General features: G+C 42.6%; 1 protein-coding gene across 2 annotated transcripts in view; it reads left to right on the top strand.

The window, feature by feature from the left end:
• Window positions 1-21,845, top strand: part of BEND4 (BEN domain containing 4) — a 36,698-nt gene extending 14,853 nt beyond the window's left edge. The window contains exons 3-5 of one of the 2 annotated variants that reach the window (XM_023638161.2): window positions 5,138-5,229; window positions 11,573-11,813; window positions 15,196-21,845. In XM_023638161.2, the coding sequence (XP_023493929.1) occupies window positions 5,138-5,229; window positions 11,573-11,813; window positions 15,196-15,413 (551 nt within the window). In that variant the 3' untranslated portion in view covers window positions 15,414-21,845. The remainder of the gene's footprint in view (window positions 1-5,137; window positions 5,230-11,572; window positions 11,814-15,195) is intronic. The other variant, XM_023638162.2, reaches the window with a different exon arrangement.
• Window positions 21,846-22,528: the final 683 nt, after the last annotated feature.

A 22,528-nucleotide genomic window follows, 5' to 3' on the forward strand; every position in this document is an offset into this window, starting at 1 on the left:
TTGGAGACTCGACCCTCCGTTCCCACCATACACCAATTGTTCCAACCCCTTTGGACAGTTTGTGATTCCTGAGCAGCCGTATACTTGCTTGTGGTCTTCCCTTACTCCTGCTGCTCCTTCCAATCTAAGAACATATTCTCCTTTTCCCCACTTGAGAAACTCCTATTCCTCCTTCAGTACCCAGTTCAAGTGACATTATCCTCTGTAACAAACCCTTCCCCAGGTCCCAGGCAGAATTAACCACTTTCCATAGCACATGCACACTTCTGTTTACAGCCAGTATTAGGGGAAGTTTTTGCTCTTTGGGTGTCTGTCCCTCCTGGTGTCCTGACACTAGGAGGGGCAGGCCATGTAACTTGTTTGAGGGCCCAGACTAAGTGAACGTCATCTTTGTATCCCCACTTCCTAGCCCAGTGTCAGGCATGTTGTAGCGTCTACACATGTCAATTAGATTAAACGGAGACAGGACATTGTCATTATCAAAAGCATAACTATGCATCCTTAGGCTGAGTAATACTTAAAGCTCATCGTTTATTTCTAGATGTGTATATTCAGGAGCTTATACTTTACAGAGACAATATGAATAGGACACTTAAAGATGATATAAGCACCCAGAGGGCATGATCGTCAAGACAGTAAGTAATTTCAATCTCCCCATAAAATTATGTATGGTATATTTTGAGATAAATTTTTTAAGTCTTTCTTTTTTTCAAAGATTGGCACCTGAGCTAGCAACTGTTGCCAATCTTTTTTGTTTTCTGCTTTTTCTCCCCAAATCCCCCCAGTACATAGTTGCATATTTTATTTGTGGGTCCTTCTAGTTGTGGCATGTGGGACGCCGCCTCAACGTGGCCTAATGAGCGGTGCCATGTCCGAGCCCAGAATCTGAACTGGTGAAACCCTGGGCCGCCGAAGCGGAGTGTGGGAACTTAACCACTTGGCCGCAGGGCCAGCCCTGAGTCTTTAAAAACAATAATATAGCAAGGTAGATTTAATAATACTTGCAGAAGGAGAATAGAAACTCTGATCAAGATTTTAATGTAGTGATCTGCAGTGAGACATACATACTTGAGACCTGAGCACCTTTAATATGAGCAAAAACAGAGCAGTTTTCCTTGGAAGAGCTTTACCTAACAGTCGCTCAGACAATACACAGCCAAGTCAGCAGAGTCAAGTAAGTGGCCTCTGGGAGGAACTCGCTTTGCTAGACTCCTATTTGGGAAAAATAACAATGGCTTATATTAGACGGTGTTTCCTGGGTGCCTTCTGCTTTACATGTACGATTTCAGTTACTCCTCACAATAACCGCATGCGGCAGGAAATATCCCTGTTTTACGGATGAGATAACAGAGGCTAAGAGAGGTTCAGGAACTTGCCTAGGATCTCACAGTTCATAAGTGCCAGAGTCAGTACATTAAGAAAAAAAATAGTACCCAAGAATTACTCTAGGACCAATTCCCAAGCAGTCTTGTCAGTTAACTGTGAAGTGCTAGTATTATTTTGGAATGTGTTGAAGACCGTGTCTGTGGTTTAACAGATTTACCATGACCACGACAGAAACAAGCCATCCCGGCTCGGGGGTCTCTTTGTTCTTGAGAGCAACACATTCATCTCCATGTCTGTCTCAGATACCTGATGGACTGTTTGTAACCCATTCTTCTAAATTTTTACTTTGTTAACACAAAAGATCTTCCAAATTTGCTTTTTTCTTCCCAGGTATTTTACTCTTTCCAGGATTGTCTGATATGCACTTTAAAATGCTATTAGATAGAGGGGGGCAGAATTATAAATAACAATATCAGGATAGGTACTAGGGTCATTTGAGGTACCTTTATGTCCTCCCTTCCCTTTCATAAAAGTTCCTCCGGTTTTTGGGCCCTCATTTATTTTCTCATTAGACCTACTAGATGCATCTGACTTTCTTTTGCAGAATGAGTAAGTGAATAAATAAAACCTTCCCAGTGGCTGGTCTACGGGGATAGCTTCTTCATAGAAAGAGAGACTTGCTTAAAATTCAGAGTTGGCACGAGGAGGCAATTAGGTGGGAAGGCCTCTGGGGCATCATCGGCTCCTTGAGGATCCCGCTGATCTTTTTGCTGCCGTGAGCACTGGCCTCACTCTCTCTTCCCTTGGAGGCCAAGGAGCAATGTCCGGCCTGGACTACAAGAACCTCGCGTGCCACGCTGGCCCTTTTCCCCATCTGCAAGGGCCCCATTTCCTCTCTGTGAAATTCCGCGGTGTGTCCACAGCACTGTAGGGTAACGGAACAGGGGAAAGAAGATGGGGGTTTTCCCGGGTTCCCTTTTCAGTGCCGCGTGCTTCTGGGCAGACAGCACAGTGGAGCTGTGGGTCAGGATAATACGTTTCCTTCCCCTTTCATCCCTGCTTTAGTAGACACAACTATCTCTACTTTCCAGACTGACCAATTGTTTTTTTACCGAAAATATTTCACTTGATTCTACAGCTTCGCTGTGTAAATCTAGGCAGCTCCCCAAAGAGCCCCTGGCAGGAGTGATGTTCCATAAGAGCAGGGGCACATTCTGGCCCTGGGCTGGATGCCTCGTAAGGATCAGGCCCCGGAGTTCATCAGGAAGGGGCCAGAGGGGAGGGGGTTACTCAGAGGGCCAAGGGCATGGCTGTTTCAGTCTTTTAACAGTTGGCTCAGTTGGCTAAATATGAGCCTCATCATCAGTTTTCCTGGCCTTCAGGCTTGTGCCCGGGTATCAACCTTCAGGACCCACTTGCCTTAAATAGAGCCCCCTGCAGCCAAGAAATGCATGTGAAATTCTGTTTTCTTCCAACATGTTTGAATCAGCTGGTCCTGCTCTTAACTGAGCTGCTGCCTAAATATTGGGGGTGTAGAGAATGGGAGAGTTGGCCTCCAAGCCCTTCCAGGGCTATATAAGCAACACTGAAACTGATATATAGCAAGGAATGGGGGGAGACAGTTAACACAGACATTCTTCAAACAACTTCTAAATTATTATAATACATGCCCACAGTAGAAATTTTTTACAACTGGTTTTTACAAGGATGATAGAGGTAATTAGTAACTACCCTAATCCTGCTACTAAAACATGATTGTTAATTATTAACACTTTTGTTTATTTCCTTCCAATCTCTTCTCTTTGCACATAATTATTTTTAGCAACGTTGAGGTCATGCAGAATATTCAGTTTTGTAAGCATTTTTGTGCTTCATTTAAACATTGTTTCATAAACATCTTAATGACTGTAAAATATGAGTAAGGGATCAAAAGAAGTTTCATTCAAATCCTAATGAGTCTACAAGTATTTACAGATTTTACTAAAACTTTCAAACTAAGTCCAGAGTCATACTTCGCTCCTGTCACTTGACAAAGCAGTGATGTATGTAGAGTTGTGTTTGATTCTGACCACAAACTGTGGAGGACACAGTGCTGCTATTAGGGTCCTCATACTCAAGCCTGGCTTTGATGCAGATGTAAGTGAAGTCCCAAAGGCCACACAGTGAAAACCTTGAACTCAACCGCAAACCTCCTGTCTTCGTGAGCTTCTCAAGCCACCTTCTTTTTCCCCCTAAGAATGCCTGTTGCCAGGAGGCTCATTCTCACTGGCTATGGCATCAGTAAAGCGGTTAGAGTTTATTTATTTATTTTTTTGAGGAAGATTGGGCCTCAGCTAACATCTGTGCCCATCTTCCTCTATTTTCTATGTGGGATGCTGCCCCAGCATGGCTTGATAAGCAGTGCATAGGTCCGCACCCAGCGTCTAAACTGGTGAACCCTAGGCCACCAAAGTAGAATGTGTGAACTTAACCACTACGCCACCGGGCCGGCCCCTAGTGGTTAGATTTTTAAGTTAATTAAAGGCTGGTGAAATTAGAAGTACTTGACAGGTTTTATTAAACTTTGGTTTAATTAAAGGCCAAATTCAAACTGATAACACCCATGCCTTCCTTTGGTTGACTTTTGTGGTGGTTCAGCAAATGCTGCTTCAATTTGAAGACTATGTTCAAATGACTCTTCAAGGGTGGCCTGTGACAAGGTCTATAAGACACAGATCTATAAGGGTGGTTATTTAAGAAAATGCTTTTGGCAAGAAGAAGAATTTCCTAACCTAATTCTACTTCTAGCTGTTCAGATTCTTCAAAAGGATGTTGATGTAGTTTTTGATATGTTATGTTCCACTGTGATGTCACCTGAAAAGCCAAAGTGTTAGCAGTGGATAAAGATGATGCCTTCTGTTTGCTATCTTAAAAAAAAAAAAAAAAAGTGGTGAGAAAAACCAAAGTGAAGAACGCTCAGTGGTGATACTTTAAAATTGGAGCTTAGGTTAAATATTTATTATTTTCCTAATGTGACAAAAACATCCTAGGCAGACACACAGCTAAGACAGATAGTGGCAATAATTTTGATAAATTAGGTTATTAACTAAACTACCAAGACCTTTAAAAGCAATTAGTTAATACTCCTGAAAGGTCTCTAATATAAGTCTTAAGATGTAGGAATTATTTATATGATGGTACAAAAAATGTCAGGCTCTATGTTGGGCTAATATCTGTTCAGTTTTATTGTAATTATTCAGTGATTCTTTAAGACTAAGCCTCAAAAAAAAAATAGTGCAGCGGCTAATGAAATACGTAATAACCGAATCTGAATTGGACTAGACCAATTGAGTTTCTTGAGAAGGGAGAGAATTGGGACCCCTACAGTAAGAACTGCATGGCCAGGTGTATTGGGTTTGGGAAGCAAGTCTGAATTGCCTGGAATTCCTGCTAACTGAAGAACTAGGAGTGAATCTGTCATTAAAAATGAGTATTATATTATTGATTAAAAACAAGTGAAACTTTAGTTTTCAGTACTTTCATTTTAAAAAGCATCATTGGGTGCTAATGCTGCAACTTGAGTCAAAGAAGACAAGACACGTCTCTTCTGTGAGTTGTTCATTGATCATGGTTGTTGACCCAAATTCATCTTAGAATAAGTTTGACTTGAAAGTTTTCAGTGAATTGTGCTGAGCCTAAAAATTCTCCCTAAACAGAAGCATCTGTTGTATATTTACAAACGGAAATAACTACGGATGTCAAATGAATCAAGCTTTTTATTTTCTTGTCACAGGATAGCTAATGTGTAATCGTTGCAATTTCTTCCATGCAGTGCCCTGCCAGACTGTTTTAGATTACTTGAAGACGGTGCTGCAACACCACAACCAACTCATGATCCCACAGCCAGCTGACCAGCCGACCGAGGTAGGTCTCTAGTAACAAGATAAGTGTTGTTCCGTTTGGAATTTCCTTAAGCTGAAGCCTCTTGATAGCTTACCTGTGTATACCAGAACAGACTGGCTAGCAAAATGCATATTTGACTCTCTGAGGCTTATGGGTCTGTTACCTTTGAGTATTTATACAGTGGAGAAAGATCATGCCTTTCAAAGGTCATGTATCATGAAGATTCAACTCTATACTCTTGAGAGGGAAAAAAGAAATAGTGAGGGCAAGTCTTCCACCATTCTTTTGGCACAGAGGTCCCTGAAATGAAAGACACCAACCTGTCCTTCCCTCAGGCAGAGCTAGTGTTGCAGAATGCCCCTTGCCTGGGGTGTCTCCCACACTGAGTAAAATTCTCCAGTGTTTAGATAGGTGTTTTCCAGACATTAGGGCCCCTAACATGAGAGTTCTCTTCCTCTGGACTTCAGCAGAAGAAATCACAGGCACTTCCAGTGTGTAGGAGAAGTGGTCTGTTTTGATGATAGTGGTTTATCTGTTAAAACATGGTTCATTTTTACAGGATTTTCAAGGCTCAGTTTTGAGTATATGTTTTTTTGTCTTAGGGACTTTAGAACCTAAATCTAGTAGAATAAGGAATTGCACTGTACCTTACCAGGCTTATAAATGTCGTAGATTCATAACTATAGATAATGCTCTGTTTACGTAAATTTTCTTCACTTGGCAAGGTGGGTCGTTTGTGCTAGCGATAGGATGTTGACCCTCTCATCTCGTCGTCACATATCCGTTGACGTTAACTGCATCTAGTTAAAATAACCTTAAAATTCCATCCTCGTGCTTACACTTGGTAGATCCAGTTGCACACTTGTTGACTTGTTTGCACCCTGATCCCATGCCTCTGCTGAAGAAATATCAGGACATACTACTTTGCAGTTCTCTGCACATCAGAGAGACCAGAGGATGAAAAACGTGGAGTCGGCCTAGTGCAGATTGAAACTGTCACCTCCGGGGGTGGCCTGAGACTTGTTTGGCAGTTGCTCCCTTTCCCTGTAATTGAGAGGAGCTACGTCAAAGGTCTGCTGCTTTCCTTAGGCCCCCAGCCCATGCCTAGTCCCACCACCCTCCCCATCTTGAATTCAGCACAAATGTAAGGGACACCAAGTTGAATTCAATCCACTGAATCCCACCACACTCATTTCTACCTTCATGCATCCCCTGCGTCCCCGAGGCAGCACTGCCCCTCCACCTTGCCATTGCTGACAGGTCCCCACCTGGCACTGCCCTCCTCCTTCCAGGACTTCGTGCCATCAGTTATTCCTTGTCTTATGCCCTGATTTCTCCCTGTTACTGGGTCATTAGCCAGCCCTGGTGATCTAGTAGTTAAGATTCCCGGGTTCATTTTCCCGTCAGGGAACCACACCACCCATCTCTCAGTTGTCATACTGTGATTGTTCCATGTTGCTGTGATGCTGAAAGCTATGCCACCAGTATTTCAAATACCAGAAGGGTCACCCATGGTGGACAGGTTTCAGCGGAGCTTCCAGACTAAGACAGAATAAGAAGAAGGACCTGGCCAGTCACTTCTGAAAAAAATTGGCCTTGAAAACCCTATGAATAGCAGCGGACAACTGTCTGATATAGCGCTGGAAGATGAGAAGGTGGCGCAAAAGGATTGGGTGGTTTCCGCTCTGCTGTCCACAGGGTGGCTGGTGGTCGGAATCGACTCAATGGCGCTAACAGCACTTGGGTCATTCTCCTGAGTATCAACACACTCAAGTCTTCCCACTCTGAAAATAAGCCCTCCTTTGATTCTCCCTCCCTGTCTCCATTCCTATCCTTCCTTTCTCCTTCCATCACCCAAAGCATCCTCTGTCAACACCCTCATTCTACACCACCACACGTCTCGCTCCTTAAATCTTAGGCCCAGCTCACATCCCCGTCAGCTCCCCAGTGCCTGTCATGGAAGACACCTGCAGAGTGGTGACCTCATGTTTTTCATTATTAAACACTTGAAAAACTAGTATCCGTTATCTCCACTCTCTTAGTTTCCGTTTTCTCTTCCAACCCTGTAACCTGGCTCTACCTCCACTACTTAGCAGAATGCCCAGCAAGAGGGCCCTGGTGCTTGCCCAACTGTCCAGTCCAGGGGCCCTTTTTCCAGCCCTTGTCTCATCCGCAGGACCTCACCCCTCCTCCTTGCTCTCTCTCTCTCTCTCTTTCTCTTGTTCTTAGTGTCAGGACTCTCTTCTGGTTCCCTATCTTTTTCTTTGTCTTTTCTTTTGATGAGGAAGACTGGCCCTGAGCTAACATCTGTGCCAATCTGCCTCTATTTTGTATGTGGGACACCACCACAGCATGGCTTGATGAGCGATGTGTAGGTCTGTGCCTAGGATCTGAACCCACGAACCCTGGGCCCCCAAAGCAGAGTGTGCGAACTTAACAGCTACTCCACCAGGACAGCCCCAACCCCATCCTTTTCTTATTATCCTTTACAAAGTTTTCCATCCACTGTTCTCCAGATTTCCATCCTTCACTCCTCTCACTCTCCACTGCCTTCCTCTGGTCAGTTATCTTCTCTCTCTGAACACCAACTACGTGTAGACTAACAAGTCCCTAATCTAGATCTAGTCCACCAGTCCCCAGGGCTCAGCTCTAGACCAGTGTGCGGCTGCCTGACCAACAAGGAGCGCCCGTGCACCTTCAAACTCACGACCTCCTCTGAATACTCATCTTTACTCCTGTTTTCTCTTCAGTAAAGGCAGCACTGACCTGGGGCAGAAGTTTCTGAGGCATCACCAGCTCTTTTCCTCTTCCTTATTCCTGACGTCCATTCATTTTACAGCCACGCTAGTCTCTCTTCTCTCTAATTCACTTGTATCACTTTTCACCTGGACCGTGGCAGCTGGTTCTTCTCCATTCTCCACACTGGAAAGGTATTTTTCTAAAATGCAGATCCACACTAAGTGTCACACGCTTAAAATCCTTTGCTCTCTAGAATAGGATCAGCCTTTCTTAACTTGACATTTCTGGTATGTATACAAAAAGCACTTCTGCAAAGCCCACTTCCTCCAAGAAGCTCTCCCTGATTGCCACACCCACCTCTGTGTTCATAGAGCATGTTGCTTGTAAGACTAATTCAGAACTTACTTAAAAGTTAAGTAACTGTGTCTTCCACTTGATTATGAGCCTGTGACAACATTGAGGGCTGTTGATCTTGTTTCTTTCAAAGTGACCCAACAATAGGTCAGAGTTTAGCAACCTATTGGTGGCTAATTGAGAATATGCAACCAGAATATTAAAACATAAAAATAGGGGAAATATCTACATTTCCTCTGGATAGGACTATTTAAACTTTGATTACCCATCATCGTCATTATTACTGTACTATTTTTATTGTCATTTCAGGCATGTGAGCATTTTCTTACTAGTATTATTTATCACATTTTATTCCTATTAACTATGCTAAAACAGTCTGATAAATCTCATCCACAACACAGAAAGCATTCTGAGTTGTTTGGGGCTGTAAATTACTTTCTCTCTTTTCTTTTTTTTTTTTTTTTGAAGAAAATTACCTCCAAATGGTATTTCGACATTTTCTGAGAACTGCATCTTATGGAGAGCTGCTGCGTTTTAGAAGAGCTGTTGAGCTCTTCTGTGTGAGTGTGTTTTTAAGAGTTAGAGAAGGTCCTTCCTTGGATTGGCAGCTCCCTCTTCTCACGTACCTCCCATCTTGAAATAGACTCGGCTCTGGTTTTAGGGGGGACTCCAAATTCAGGGATAGGTTCCTGGCTCTGCCTTTCGGCTTGTGGGACCCTGGGAAAAGATTTAACCTCCTTGGCCAAACAGCTGTGGGAGCCCTGGCTTGCCAGGTAAGCTCGCACACCAGAGGGAAAGCTGGTTTTCAAACGCGTACAGCATTAAATAAATGAAGGGTTTAAAAACGAGCCACACAGTCTCCTTTTCTAAGGCTGATAAGTGCAGTTACAGGGACCATAACCAAGAGGATGATTTTAAATTAAGGATGGCAGAAGTCCGCTGTCCCCAGTAGCTCTTTTTAATGGCTCCTTGTCTTTGCTGCTCTCCTTAAAGTGTTTAACTTTGCCAATTTATATTCCTCAGAAGCTCTTCAGATATCCCAGTGCCACAGCAGTTAAAAACAAAGTCCGAACTCTTCATTGCAGCCACCATTCTCGGGTGTCCACTTTGTGCCAGCTACGCTGGTGTTTACTGCATCAGTCATTAGACAAACGCCTTCTGCACCTCCTGTGTGTCAGGCACTGTTCTTGGCCCTGGAAGCAAGTAGAAAGCTCACCTTCCTGGGCTTCTTATCTTCAGGTGAAGAGATTGGTGGATTCCTCACCACAAACCTGCAAGTTGGATTATCTTTATTTTGACTGAGGAGAGCTGAAGTTTAGAGCCAATAAGTCATCTGCCCGAGGCCTGCCCCAGAGCCCAGCTCTGTCATTACCCCAGCACCACCGCCTGTGAGGGGCAAAGAGGCCAGGGGTAGAGTGTGTGGGGTAGCCTCAGGCTGCTCATCGACCACTCAGTGAATGGTGCCACTTACTAGCAAGGTTCTTCCACAGAAATACTTCTCACACAATTCATAGTTTGAGGCAACCCGCCCTGGCTCCCAACTGCCCCAGACCCCACGCGGCTTCCTGAGGGCTGAGGGGTCAACAATCAGAATTCTTGTAATCCCTTCTCACCCTGTGCATGGGAAGCAGTGGAATTCTCCTCCTTGCCATCGGCCTCCTCCTCTGCCCAGCCATCGCCCCCTCTTCCTTATCCTTGTGAAGGACACCACCATTTCTCCTGGGAATCGTCTTCACTCTTCAATCTACCACACCCTGGCTCATTGAAGTGGTTGCCTAACACACTTCATTCTCCATCTTCCATCCTCGCTCCTCTGTCAGCACTGCCAGATTCCAGTCATCCTTCCATCTCTCACCTCCTGCCATGAAACAGCAGCCTGGGCTGAGGAAACCTCTGGGGCCTTTGGGATTACAGATCCCAAAATCTGTAATCCACAGAGCCAAGGGTTGGCGTATGCTCCCAAATACCTCCTGAACCCGTGATGATTTAGTTCTTCCTGTTTTACAAGGTGGGGAAACTTTGGTCCAACAAGTTGAGGTAACTTGCTCAGGAAACAGAACAAATAAGACCCAGAACCAAGATTCAGGGCAAACCCAAGCTGATTCTAAATTCAAAGCACAAACCACGTGCCTCAGCTGCCTCCCTAAAAGGAAACAGTCACACTGTTGTGTTCAAGGGAGACCAAATGCCATGGAGATGAGTGCCCGTGCGTGTCATCCAGTGGAGGTTTCGTAGCCACATCTGGCTGCCTCTTTCCTGTTGGCTCCTATGCCATTTGCCCATCTCGGTGCCTAATTGAACAGAGCACTTTTTGAGATAAAACCCTATCAGACCCAAACAGTGCCAAATTTATAACCTGTAGTAAATTTGCAGAGTTGTAAAACTGAATGAGTTTTCCCTTCTTTATTTTGTACACCTTAATTACTGGGGAAGGACTACATTAAAACTGAGATCATGGGTTAATTAATTTGTCCTGGACTGTAGAATTTTATGGACAGCCAGAACTAACGTAATGGTTGTGTAGGTGCAGTCGACTAAACATGGCTTATAAATGTTGCAGAAATCCCCGTAATTAGTCCCTCCGCAGCTATTTAGCCTGGGAATTTTATAGCAGACATAAATTATGAAGGTGAAAAGTAAGAAAAATTTTGAGTTGACATAGTGGCATTTGCAGAAGCTGTAATTTGAGGAAATCTGTTTTACATTATGTTTAATAATTATTTTTTTCAGTTTCCACAATTCCCCCTTTTTTAAATTCACTTTCTAATGTCGTTTCCACTGTAATGCGGAGGGCTATCAAGTGTTAGGTGCATTAAACACGAGTAATACCTTATGAAGATAGACCACCAGCGTCGTTTCTAAAAGTACTTAACCGCCAACCAAAGGAGGAAGGGACCTGTTTGATCACACTCTTCAAAGTCATTTTTGCATATTTTCATAGATTGAAAAGGAAAGTTACAGGTTCTATTTAAATAGTGTTTCCTGTCATTGGATCTTGACACATTTTAACCTACCTGTTAAAATGCAAGTTATAAATAGCTCCTCTTTCAGAGGTGTTCATTATACCTCATTGGCTCTTGTTATAGAAAATGCAAATGTAATTTGAAAAGTGCCCGTTCTGAGAGTGAGCAATTACTCGCGCTCTTCGATACCCAATTCATTGTCAGCAGAGCCGCTTGGTTAAAAAGCAGGTTTGCCTTTGAAATGGAGATCGCCTCGGCTTCTGGCTGGCTGGCTACGTAGGTAATGAGAAAATATTTCGCTTTTCCAGGGGAGCAAGCAGCTGTTGAACAACTATCCTGTCTACATAACGAGCAAACAGTGGGACGAGGCTGTAAATTCCTCAAAGAAAGACGGGAGGCGGCTCCTTCGATACCTCATCAGATTTGTTTTCACAACCGATGAGCTTAAGTACTCATGCGGCCTTGGGAAAAGGAAAAGGTCAGTGCAGTCAGGAGAGACAGGTCCTGAAAGACGCCCTCTGGATCCAGTTAAAGTAACATGCCTCCGAGGTACTGCATCCTTCCGCTCAGTGTCGCCATCTGTGATCTCATTTCACCGCATTGGCTGTGGCTCCCCCGTGCAAGTGTTCAGCCTTTACTGTATTTTGGTTTTTTTCCTCTGAGACCTTTTAGGCTTCATGTGGCCCATCTACTTGGTATCGAGAAATTCTTTAAAAATTCTTCGTTTGCTTTAGCCTTGGTGTTCTCACTTAATGGCACATAAGCATCGCATAGCACCTCATGTTTCACGCTTTAAATTCAGATTTTCTTTGCTACCAGAGAAGACCACCTCCAGCAAAACTGGCGTGTTGGGAAATCACAGAGGAAGGGAAGACATGGAATAAAAAAAAAATTAGTAAAATGATATATCCCATTTCCTTTTGCAGCCTATGGCCCGCCCCCTGTCCCTCCCCATCTAGCTACCTTCTCAAGAATACTTGCCCCCAAGTTTATTTAGAATTTAATTTTCCTTAGTGCCTAAAGTATACCTTGCCAAAACTTTATCAGTTTTTAAAAAGTTCCTGTATTAAAAATACTGCTTAGATAATAGCATTTCATCAATATTAACAGCTGATTACTTTGCAGCTAGGGTGAGGAGGAGAATCAAGAGGTACACAGTTGATTTAGCAGGTGCAAATAAGCACAGACTTAGACAAGTAGAAAGATTACAGTGCCCACAAAAACACTGTTCACACCTGAAAAATCCATATCAGAAAGCTCAAATATTAACCTGTGTAGTTCAACAGCAATTTTATTGGTTGGAAAGACCTAATCTTGACTTACTCTGGACAGGGATCAAGATATTTTCTGGTGAGGACATCACAGTGAAAAACGTTATCAGTGAGAAGGCCTTACTTATCAAAAAGGACACTCCCTCCTGGGATGCCCGAGTGATTCGGCAGCGTTAGCGTGTCTAAGACGCAGATGTAGTATTTGTTAGCAGTGGAGATTCCGCAGGCCCACGCTGAGCTGCTGATTCAGCTGGCCTGGGGCCGGGCTGCAGGAGGCGTGGATTGTTGCGCTTCACGACCGCCCCAGGTGATTCTGATGCAGGTGCCTCATACTTGAGAAAACCACCGAGAATGAAAACGCCAGTATTAACAAGGCACAGGTGCTCCAGAGCCCACCCCGTTGGCCAGTCTGAAAATTCCGCTTACTCAGAGTGACTGGCTGATGGAAATTTTCAGTCTGTCTTAGCAAACTAGCTGCAGTTTCCTTTATTGCCCACTGTCATCAGAGCTGGCGGAATTACTCACCACAAGTAACGAGAAGCAGTGGTGAGCTTGGGAGCTTTCCTGAGAGTGCTCTCTGTGTGTATGTGGGGACGTTTCTCTGAGGCTTCTTAGGGAATCAGGATAAGGGGCCTCACGCAGTATCCCTTTCCAGAAATTTGTATTAAACGTTTTACATTTTAACTGGCAAGTCAGTGAAACTGAGGGATTGACACACCTTCCAAAGCACTAATGCCACTGCCCTCAGAATGCTCCTGGACTTACTGTGACTGACACAGTCCAGGCTGCCTAACCAGCATCTCCATTCTCTAGCTCATTCCTCACTTAGGGACACGACTCACAGGCTTCCACCCAGCCCTTGGGTAGAGAATACACAGGCAAGAAATGGTGATCGTCTGTTTCATGGCAGCCAGTTAGAGCATTTATATGTCTGTCCCAAAGCCTTAAATCCTAGGACCTTCCTGTGACACAGCTGGGATGCCCTTCCTAAAAGTTTATGCCTGGTGACTCTCCAGGTGGACATCCTTGTGATGAGCCAGATTAGAATGGCCTACGAAGCCTCAGACCCTTAGTGATGGAAAGCAGGGTGCCTTGGGGATGGAATAAAATTCCAGGCTGACCGCCCCGTCGGTTTGTCCCTAGAGGTGAGAGGGGCTGTAAAGATGCTTCCAATGTGTGTAACAGAATAAGTTCGACTTTCAGCTTTTAACAGTCTTTGCCACAATATTAGGGAAAGCCCTGTCTCAGCAGTACATACTGAGGAGGGGGAAGGATGAGAGGTCACAGAGCAGCACATTCATAGAGTTGCAGGGTTGCAGCATCCTCATCCATTAGCCTGGATTTCCTCCCATGACCAAAGCCAATAAGGCTCTCACCTCAGGCACAGAATTGCAGGGCATGCCTCTGCTTCTCTGCAAAGCTAGACTTTCCTGGGATGGGCACAGTTCAGTTCATGAGATTGTTCTGATCCAGGTACTTGAAAGTGTCACCTTCTCCTAAAGGCAAATAGGGGCAGGATTTCACCAAGAAATTTCAGACAAATCCAGCCCTACACCCAGAGCTATTGTAGAGAAAGCAGTGCTGGAGAAGAAATGGTGTGCAACTAATAGTCACCTTGAACTTGCAATCAGCTATGCAAAAAAACACAGTTTGGGTCTGGCCTTGTGGCCTAGTGGTTAAGTTTGGTGTGCTCTGCTCCAGCAGCCCAGGTTCAGTTCCCAGGCATGCCCTACACCACTCATTGGCGGCCATGCTGTGGCGGCAACCCACATACAAAATAGAGGAAGATTGGCACAGATGTTAGCTCAGAGCAAATCTTCCTCAGCAAAAAAAAAAAAAAAAAGCATAATTTGACCTGGAACTTTTTCCAAAATGCTCACTTCAGTTTATAGGTGTTCATATTAAAATAGCTACATAGAAATTATGTATGTGCCTTGACCTCCTGAGAAAACAGAGGAAGGGTTAATTTGAGCTCAACCTAAGGGAAGCTGAGTTTGTTTCAGTGGAGTCTTAGCTACGTTTGATATATTTACTCTTCCAGGCATGCTAATTGCTTTCTGGTGAAATTAAATATTTAGAGGAAATCTCATTTAAAAAACAACTTGTACATGTATAGATATCACCATTAGAGAAATAAGTATAGCCAATGATACATTTTAAGAATGTGGAAACCTCTTCTGAACTAAAACTTCAGCGGTTTCTCTCTCATTGAGATTTTGTTATTTTATTGAACATAATCTACAGATTGGTAGCTGGTTAAAGAATACCATGCTAATGATATTTGCTGTGCTTCTGGAGAAGGTTAACGTTCTAAAAAGGTGAGCAGGTAACAACATGGGTTTTGAAATGTACGCAATAACTTTACCAGGTATGGTGCCTCACACATCACACAAATCAAATTTACACTTCATTTCAGTAGCAAATGTTCCTTAGAGGGACCACCCTCTCACTTACGTGATTTTTACTTCAGCACATGAGTAGAAAATGTGTATGGAATAAGTTGAGTCTAAAGAATGGCATCATCATGGCATTACATTGGATTTCCCATAAAGCTTTTCTTATAGAGCATCTGTCAAAGTTTGAGCAGACTGTCCTCTCATTTCCGCAAAAATCAGCTGTTTTTCTCTCTCTTTTTTTTATCATTGTGTCTCTTCCCACAGAATTCATTAGGATGCACTGTACCTCCAACCCCGACTGGTGGATGCCCTCGGAGGAACAAATCAACAAAGTCTTCAGCGATGCTGTGGGTCACGCCCGGCAGGGGCGGGCGGTAGGGACTTTCCTGCACAACGGTGGCTCGTTTTATGAAGGGATCGATCACCAGGCTTCCCAGGACGAAGTCTTCAATAAAAATTCCCAGGATGGGTCTGGGGATTAGTGGACACTCTTTCCACTGTAGCAGCTGGTCCTCTCAAGAGTTCCAATTGTGAACATCCTGTTACCGTCACCTTGGAGTCCAAAGCATGTCATGCTGTCAGACTTTACACATCCTAAACCTTAACTCTCTTGATCCACTGCCACTGTTCCCAAATAGAAATCCATTTTAGGGTTGTTTGGGAAGTCTGTGAAGCCTACAACAGACTCTCAGAATATTATATTATAAAAAGGAAAAACCACGATTGATTTTAGATGATTACGAGCTAGACCGTGAGGGTGAAAAATAGAGGTGAGCTCCTGGTCACCTGTCTGAAATCTTCAAATAAGCTCTTCTCCCTGAGCAGAGCTGGTCCCCAGGAAGATTGGGTTAGTGTCCCTGTCCGTGGGAGAAAGTAGAGACATGGAGTTGTTTTAAGGAACAAGGAACGAGCATTCTCTGAATTCTAATAAGTTGTCTTTATGTTTTCCAAAGACTTGAATTCATACTTCTCAGCAAAGACATAGGAGAGGTGACGTCTGTCTCTATTGTCAAAGCCTGTTGTTAAAGAGAGGCCAGCGAACAGAGGCCACCTCCAGACAGTGATTAATTGGAAGTCAGCTGTTTTTCTCCGTTATTTTTACCAAAAAAAAATTCTGCCATGTTGATCCGGAAGACACTATGTGATCTCTGGAGTTTACAAACAGTAAGTTTTCATTATTTCAGTCAAGAAACGTCCAAAGATCCAAAACCGTTTTCAAATGCTTGATTTTGTAGGTTCATAGATCCACAGTTTCCATAGCGTTAAATCAGGCTTTGTTGACACAATGCCAAAGTGGTGGGTTGAGCAATGAGAATTTCAGTCAGTTGTTTGGTGCACTGAAGACCCAACAAGTGGTGTGACTCATGGTATTCCCTGAATTGACCAGATGTTCTGGAATCGTGTACACACAGCTTCAGGGCCATTCTGACAACTATGCAATGGGCTTGTCTATAATTTCTCTGAAATTTGAGGTCTTTCTGTGCTGAGCTGATCTTTAGAATTTGCATAAAACTTCTGTTTTTTGTTGTCATTGATGAAAATGTTTCATCCCGCTGTTGTGTGCCTCCTTGCCCCAAGTATTCCCTTGAACTACAAGTTCTGGCTAAGTTAACACTGAATCACTCCCACTCATTTCCCCCTGGTTAATTTGTTGGGCTCCATCTGTGAAATTTGTAGTGACTTTGGTATCGTTTCTCATGAATGAATGCTGTAGAGTTGCTAGGATCTGTTTCTGAAACTTTGGAAGGCAGGAGCAGCTTACTTTGTCACACCGATCCGGATGACTGCGTTCTGTGTAGAGCAAAGGGCTAAATGGGCAGCATTTATTGAAGGCTGTTAACGTCATCTACAAACATGACTAAGGGTTTTCAAAATTGGTTGGAAATTCATTTAAAATTTATGAGCATCCATTTATAAAGAGGATTTTTTTGGTCATTATTTGTCAAAGTAAAATAATAAATTATCCTTTACCTTCAGTAATTAGTTAGCACCAACTGTATGCACAGCCCTAGAAATAGGTCCTTTAGCTTTTGTTATGGTTATTAGTTTCATCCATTGGAAAGTTTAATGTTTATAGAGATGGTCATTTGTCAAATCTGTTCAATGGTGTGGGGATAACTAATACTTCGATCCTATTTTGGGCAAGGTAGCTAAAATTTGGAAGTAAAAGAATTGATAAGGGCAAAGGCGATGTTACTTATGGGAACCATGAGACTAATATCTTTGGCTATCCGAGCAAGAAAGATCTTTCTTCAAGAGTTTTTAGAGGTGTAGGAAGTCAATATCTTCTAAGATTCTTTGGTGACATGCAGTCTTGGCCAGAAGAAAAATACCACCATAACCTCACTGTCTTTGCATCTTACTTTTTCATTTTTTGCACTGGGCTTTGGATATCCTTACTGCAGAGTACAGTGTCCTTTTTTCTATTGCAGCAATATTTGACCACTGCTTTGAAAAAAAACCCTTCCAATCCTTATCATTTTCCTGCAAGCTTGAGAATTCCTCACGTCTTCACATCTGAACATCATCTTAGAACCCTTTGTTGTGGTCTTCACTTAGGATGATGATGAGATCATTTCTGCACTCACTCTCCATAGCCTTATGTGTTGGCAAGCTTAAAGAAAAAGATGAAGTGCTTGCACACTGCTCTGAGAGAGGGTGACAGGAACCTTCACTTTGGCTGTAACTGTCACCTCAGAAGGCTGCTAGGGTGGCCTCCCAAGCCTCGTGGTTGCACACACCTTTTGCTCCAAAGGCACATCTGGCCTCTTTCCCCCAGCCCCATCTGGGTGAATTATTTCTCTATCAGCTTTTTTCCAGTCCTTCACAGATTCCAAAATGGTGGGACTCCATGTTGGCCATCTCTTATACACATGAGGAAACCAAACTCAGAAAGGTGAATGGCTTCTTCAACATCCCTCAGCCAGTTCTAATGCCTCTCCGGGGTCTAGGACCTAGGATCCTGCCCCCTGTCAGAGGTTCCATTACACTCTCATTGTTTGGATGGTCACTGTATTCCCTTAGCCTCGCCCACTCCCTGACCCAGGCACTAACAGCCACTTGGGCTCTGACACAGCATCTGCTTAGATGTTCTGCTGTCTCCCCATGCCACCATTTGAGTTTCACCTTTAAGGCTGATCTGTTACCTGATTCATGGTGGTTGCCTGTATTGTCACCTGATTTTTAAATCAGGGCGTGCAAAGAGTGTTCACCTATTTTGTGGTAAGACCAGCGTGGTCTCTATGTAGCAAGGTTAAAAGTTCACCACTAGGAAGATTGGATGCTATCATTGCTCTGTCAGCCTTTCAGTTCATGTCTTTGGAGACCAGAAGATGTTGCTTATTTTCTGGATTTGATTTTCTTACCGTCTTTGTCTCACGACAAGAAGCTTAGACTCACATCAGCTCTTAGAATCCGTCTTGAGTCCTTTCAGCATTGGTATAAAATGGATTGAATTAAACCAGCTCAGGATGTAGCTGTGCTCCACTTCATTGGTGAGAGAAGGAGATCGCAGGGCTGGCCTGTCACCAAAGACTAAATTTGGCATTCTTGTCAGTGCCCAGGTGTGGTCTCTAACCCAGCTGTCAGAAGAGTCCATACCTACCAACAGTGATGATGTCTTGAGGTGTCCTGTGTTTCCCCACATTACAATCATATCACAAAGAGCGTGCCTGCTTTGCACAGTGAACCGAAGCCCCCAGTGCAGTTTCCCTGGGCTCCGGATAACCCTCCAGTCATCTGCATGGGAGAATGTAGGCCAGGAACCTGTGGAGGGAAGCAGTATTCTGCCAGCAGTTACTAAAGTCACATTTCTCACTGTCTCCTTGGAAGGTACATGGTGCAGAATCTCGTGCTGTAACTGCCATGTTAAATGCTTATGGAGAAAAACTATAAATATGAGTTTGTACCTTCCGTTTTTCACTTGAAAATGTTTCATCTAGCTCTTGGATCCAGACATCACTCTCAGTTTTCCTTATTTCCACCACAGTATTTAGGTTACTGTCCCCGTTTGTGTTTCATACGGCGTCATTAGGAATGTAGAGCATAATATTCGAGTGTCTGCAGAAAATTGCTATCATCTCCTTTGGTAGGGGAATTGAGAGATACGTGTAGCTACTTCACAGCTGCAGAGCAAGTGGGTGATTTTACATTCTGGATTTTTCTTAGCCCTTCATCAGTCATAAACACATTGACCGAAGAGATTTCTTCATCAGAATTATAAGGATATATTACAATATATGATTGGATCCAACTACTTCATATATCAGATGTCGATGGAATGTTTTTTTTAAGTCCAGTAACTATTCTTGTAATATCAAATGTTTTCCTAAAACCTAGACAAAAATACAAACTTGGGGATCTACGTTTTCCTGCCACTTTAATGGCTTGTCCTCCATCTGTTACTATCAGAAAGTGGATAGAGCATGATGTAAGGTGAAACATGCACTATTTTCAGAAAAACAACCATACATTGCCCTCATCTGGATTCTGTCATTCAGCATATGCTCTGGAATCTACACTTAATACCCACGGACTACCTCCTTAGTTTTTTCTTAGATTTCAGTCATTTTTTAAAATCTCATTCTTGGATAACTTCATTTTTACAAAAGATTTAAAGTGTATAACTTTTCTCATTCAGTGCTATGTCATTTTACAGTACAGATCTGTGTAATTTTTGACAGCTCTTATATACAAATTTTAGAAATGTAATAGAAAATGATTTTGCACATATGGTGCCAGTCTCGCTGGTGTATGTTTAATGTGACGACAGTTGCCAGAACTGCTTGGCAAAACATGTCAAATAGAGTGCTTGAGTCAGAACTCTAATGTAAATGTGTCTAAACAGCAGTCTGTATCATTATGAATATTTTTCTAAACATAATGATGGCTTCTTTCAGTGGTATAAGTACTGAATAAAAATAACCACTTCGCTTGGAATAATTCAAGAAAATGTCACCCAGCTGATGGCCCTCTGCAGAGTTCCTTGCATTGTCAGCCAGTGGTGTTGGTTCTTCTATTTGTGTTGTTTTTTTAGAGGAGAGTGAAGAATTGATACGAGACACCATGGAGTGCAAAAATAATAACCCATAGATACTTCCCTTCTAACTTCTAAAATTCAAAACTATAACTGATAGATTTACACATTAGAGACCACCTTTTCCCTCCATAGTATTCAATTGCAAGAAGCATTGAGAGGACTGGACTTTGCTCTTCTAATGACCAAGCGTGGTCAGTTTGGCTATTGAAAGCACTAAATGACCAAATTTTTGCAGTAAAAGTGACCAGATTAATTTTCCTCGTGACCACCCATAGCTGGCTAATATAAGGGCTAGGTTTTCATTGAATCACGAGTCCCCAAATTGCAGTGAAAATACATCTGCTAAAAAGACTTGTTCAGAAGCTTGTTCATTCTCAGAATAACTGCACCAACACGAGTGGCCAGATGGGTCTTGGCCATGTTAGAAAACTGTTTCGGCCCATCCAGAACCACTAACAGCAACAACAATAGTAACGATAGCGAATATCCGTTGAGTTCTTGTGTGCCAGGTACTTTGCTAAGCACTTTAATGCATCCTCTCATTTTAATCCTCACAACCACCCTCTGAGGGTCTTACTGTTGTTATCCCCATTGTATTGATAAGAACATGCCCAGGGTAGTCAGCTAATGAGAGGATCTCTTTGGGCTTAGTAAGTAGAGTGGCTAGTTCAGTTTTCCCCAGTAGTCAAAGTTCCCAAAGCCCATCAAGACTTTGGAATGGATTTGTTTAATTTATGCCACTGAGGAAAAGTTGATACTTGTGTTGTTAAAAGCCACCTTTAAAGTATGTTGATGCTTAAGTAGGAGCATATGAACCACATATCTTCTGGGAACTGCCAAGGTTTCTGCATAAGGCTTGACTTACGTAAGAGCCTATGACGAAGACTAGGAAAAATTTTAAAGTAGTGAATAAATTAAAATCCCTTACTTGTTCACATTTATTTCAGAGGTTTCCAGTACAAAAACGCAGGGATGGAAAAGCAAAAATCTGAACTCAGAGAAGTGATGTTCCTTGGGAACTCCTAGATGTTAGAAATGGCACTGGGCATCAGTCAGCCAAATGCTCCGTTCACTTTTCCCATCTGTTGTATTCGTAGCCTTTGAATTGATGAGTCTGCTTTGGAGAGGGTTTTAATTTATGATGTCTCTGTGAGAACTGTTGTGAAGGTTTTGTAGGAAAATACAGTGATCTGTTGATTCTTTTCTGTAATTTTGGCTTTAACATCTCTTTGGCTGTGTTTAAGATCAAGAGCATGCCAAGGCCGTGAGGGCCTGGCTTGTGTTTCTTGGGAACAGGACATGCCAGACCATGAGGTGGGTCCTGAAGCTTTCAAGGTCACTGGTCCAGCAGGCCCCTGCCCAGTGTGAGCTTTGCCTTTACGTCTCTCCTCTCTGAAACTTCATGTAGCAGCCTAACCCGGGGGCCACTTGCCTTTACTCTGTTTTCTATGATGAACACTTGTGGAGAAACTGTGACAAATCCATCGATCCTAATATTTTTATTGTTGGAGTCTTGTTGATTCTCTATGAATAATTTCTATTTGATTGTACTGTGTAGAGTTAATACCCACTAGGGATATGTTAATAAAACTATAAATGCATAGTGTAATATAGAATAGCAAGATTTTTTTGTGAACAATTTATATAGAAGAGTAAGTTGTTTTTTAAGTGTTAGGCACATTTCTTTTAGGAACTTAAAATGTTATAAGAGTTTTTTAAACATTCAATATTTTTAATTATGAGAAACATTTGTTACCGAAGCCAGTTATTTCAGGTGTTCTAATTGGAGTATTGATTTTATTACCTCATATACCTCTAGAATGCCACATGTTCTGTTGGAGATAAAGTTGCACAATAAATGTCAAGTCTCTGTTAAGTGTTTGAACTTGCTTTTTGCATCTTTCTCCAATTCATTGAAGAAGCTTTTCTGGTTTTTTTGAAAAGAGAACTTTTTTCTCCCTGACACTAAGGCTTTTCTGCTTATCTCTGAATGCCAAGAAAATGTTATATGCTTAATACCCAAATAAACGGTACTCCTTTGTGCCAGGGAACTGACCAAAAATCACCCAAAAAATTTGTTTCCAAATGAATGAAAGGGACATCCAATAATGATCTAGGAGTGACAGGGAATCCAGGAGGATTTTCATTCAGTATTTTATACATTCACACATTAAACATACATGCTTCCTTCTCACAGCACTGTTCCATCAAGGAGGAAAAAAAACCCCACAGCTGCTACTCATGACCTTTAAAAATGAACAAATGTTGCTCATCTATGGTTTTCAAACATGATCTGAGTACAAAAGCAAAGTAGCTATGGCTAAATAAGGTTGCATGGCTGTGGCTTCCCACTTCCAGTTATTGCATAAAATAGAAATCTGACATACCCATTATAGAATAGCAAAATTGAATACATGTCATTTTGTAAATCAGACTCAGTAAAAACTAAGACAAAACGTATCATTTCATTTTTAGGGAAAATAAAAATGTTTTATTTTTGTACTAGAAGATACAGTGTTTTAACCAGCAGTTTGGGATGAGAAAGTCATAATTTAGTCC

This window comes from Equus caballus, chromosome 3 (assembly GCF_041296265.1).
Source record: "Equus caballus isolate H_3958 breed thoroughbred chromosome 3, TB-T2T, whole genome shotgun sequence".
In the NCBI taxonomy this organism is placed as follows: Eukaryota; Metazoa; Chordata; class Mammalia; order Perissodactyla; family Equidae; genus Equus; species Equus caballus.